At 34.3% G+C, this 2,787-nt stretch overlaps 2 protein-coding genes across 4 annotated transcripts in view; one reads left to right on the plus strand and one right to left on the minus strand.

Annotated features, from left to right (window-relative positions):
• Nucleotides 1-2,787, plus strand: part of LOC128250272 (uncharacterized) — a 19,427-nt gene that overhangs the window by 8,063 nt on the left and 8,577 nt on the right. The gene's annotated exons all lie outside the window — the stretch shown is intronic.
• Nucleotides 1-2,787, minus strand: part of LOC128250265 (uncharacterized) — a 119,166-nt gene that overhangs the window by 2,640 nt on the left and 113,739 nt on the right. For all 3 annotated transcript variants that reach the window (XM_052975000.1, XM_052975001.1, XM_052975002.1), the window contains one exon: nt 874-1,197. In XM_052975000.1, coding sequence (XP_052830960.1) covers nt 874-1,197 — 324 coding nt within the window. The remainder of the gene's footprint in view (nt 1-873; nt 1,198-2,787) is intronic.

The following is a 2,787-nucleotide window of genomic DNA, read 5'->3' on the forward strand; positions in this document are numbered from 1 at the left end:
GTGTTTATGTCCCCGTAACTTAGCGGTTCGGCAAAAGAGATCGATAGAATAAGTACTAGGCTTCCAAAGAATAAGTCCTGAGGTCGATTTGCTCGACTAAAGGTGGTGCTCCACCATGGCCGCAGTCAAATGACTGAAACAAGTAAAAGAGTGAAGAGAGAGAGAGAGTGTAGTAAAACATGAGTTTTGGTTTTATAAGAGGTCATCTGCGAATTTTAGGCTAACGGTAACTGATAATTATGTAATGACAAGAAGATATATAGCTACATGAAAATTTAGTAGTTCTGTGATTGCTATAACCCAAGAAATGTTATTAATGAAGTAACATCTTTATTGATGAGGACACGCTTTATGTAAATTACTAACACCGGTCTGAAGGAGGTGAGTTGATCTCAGAAAGATAATTAATTATAATTCATTAAAAATGAAAAGTAATAGGGAGAGAATCTAATATTTAGCAGCAGTTTGTGACTACTCCGGACATGCTTTAATCTTATCCGTAAATCTTATCCTTAAAACATAATCTATCTGTTACTGGAAAATGTCTAGAATTTGACCGAATTTAGTCATTTACGTAAGTTGTTTAATTTTGATTAATTAAAATTTTGTGTCCTTCTTTCTACATCAATTATCTTAAAGTCTACTTCACTTTATTGAAAATAGAACAACTTTGTATGGTATATTGTACATAGAGTATTTTCACTGCAATATAAAATAGAAAAACCAAAGGACTTTGGCATATGTAAAATATTGCACGTAACAAAGTCTACAGATCTGCACTCAACAGTGCAGTAGAAAAATGCAATAGAAATAAAACTACTGACAATGAGTAACACTGGAGATGAATAAATAAAAGAGCCGGGTAACACCAACCTTTAAATATCCTCGATATTGAAACTTCTTTGAATGTTTTACATGAGTAGGTTGCTACATCTTCGCAAGTGGGTTTATATTTCCAACAGGTAATATAATCTACTTTAGCAGTAGTAGGGAAAGAGCAGTTGAAACCTTTGATAGTATTTACTCTCTTGTATCTCTTGTCATTTGAGTAATATTGTATATGTACCACTGTAACTCCATTTTGTTGGAATTCGAAGTAAAGTAAATTATCGGTCGCATACAATATTGTTATTGATATATTAGTTGTCACTCCAGGTTCAATACCGTCAACTGGTTTCATATGTACAATACCAATATCTATATGTAAAAATAAATAAATACATATCAATCAGTAACATATAGTTGCAGTTATAGAACAATGGTGAAAAAGATAATATTACGGAGAGAAATGTACATTAGCTAACTCCCCACCATCAAATCGAGGTTGCCTGAAGAGATGCGCAGTGTACCATACGTCTGGTGTTGAAGTGAGATGAATTGTTTCGCCCAAGAAAAATAAAGGAGTGTAGACTAAGAAAAAAGACGAAAAATTAGCGGTCGAAAGCAAAATAAAAACGAAGTGGGAATGAATCAAGGATTAATAAAATAAGGAAATATATTAAAACTGAGGATGAAGGGTGAAAAATAGTTAAACAAAAGAGAATAGAAGAATGAACTGCATGAACTGCAGTGAAAACAAAGTGTTATTCCGACTATGAGAAATTAGTATTAGATATTTCAATGATTAGAGAGGATCCTATGAGGTAAAATGCTCAGGTGAATGACGGATAAGACATTTCGTTAAAATATTATCAACATCACCATTTGTGACATTCCGGAATTTAAATATTCAGAAATACTGTCATACCTCGACTTACGTCGGTAACTGGTTCGAAGACATGCAAGTTAACTAGAAAAACGATGCAACGCTAAAACCATTTCAAAATTCATTGAATTTCATTTAAAAGACTTCCAGTCGCTGTAAATTACTATGCTTTAAATATTTTAATAAAAATGGAAAAGAATGGGCCAAGTCGGAAAAGAATAGCGCAATAAAGATAGAATTGGAAGTGTATTGTGACCATCGGTGTATAACAGCACCTGGTACCTAATCGGTACTGTGATACTCGTACATATGTAGAATTTCTATTTTTTTCATCTCTAACTCTTATTTTTCTTGTATCCACGCCCTTGTCTCTTACCGTTTATAGTATTCTTTTAGTTCCTTGTCACTTTTTCTCCCATTTTAACAATTTCAATCCAATTCTTTCTCTTTGCCTCTTTTATTTCCCATTATCAGCTATCCCCGCTTCTCTACTTGCTACAGTTTTAATCGCTTCAGTTTATTTTGATTATATCAGAATGAGACAGAGTGGCTAATGCATTACTCTAAAAATGGAGGGCAAGGTACAACGAAAAGGCATTTCCTTCTTGAGGGACTTATTTCTAAGGTTAGCAATCATTATTCCGATCGCATTGAGGATGGATGTGAATGAAGAAACACTAAGCTGTGTACCAGTATCGCAGTGATGACGACGTCATATTTGCTGTTGATGACTTTTTTGAGGAACAAGACGAAGGCATCTTCATAAATGGAATCGAAGCACTACAACACTGATGGAAGAAGTGTATTTACCGTAAGGGGGAATACGTTGAAAAATAAGCCTCATTTGGTCACATTCCATGAGAATATCTTGGCCTATGAACTTTTCAGCCGACCGTCGTACATGTACTCTTACTTGAGTGTTAATAAGTGTGTGCTATAAGACGTTTGCCGACCATTAGTGTCCGGAATGTGGGTATTGTACCTCTTTATGTATGTGTGTGTGTGTGAGTGTCTGTTTGTTTGCTTGTGTGTGCGTGTGTATGTGTGTGCGTATATATATATATATATATATATATATATAT

This window comes from Octopus bimaculoides, chromosome 20 (genome assembly GCF_001194135.2).
Source record: "Octopus bimaculoides isolate UCB-OBI-ISO-001 chromosome 20, ASM119413v2, whole genome shotgun sequence".
Classification (NCBI taxonomy): Eukaryota; Metazoa; Mollusca; class Cephalopoda; order Octopoda; family Octopodidae; genus Octopus; species Octopus bimaculoides.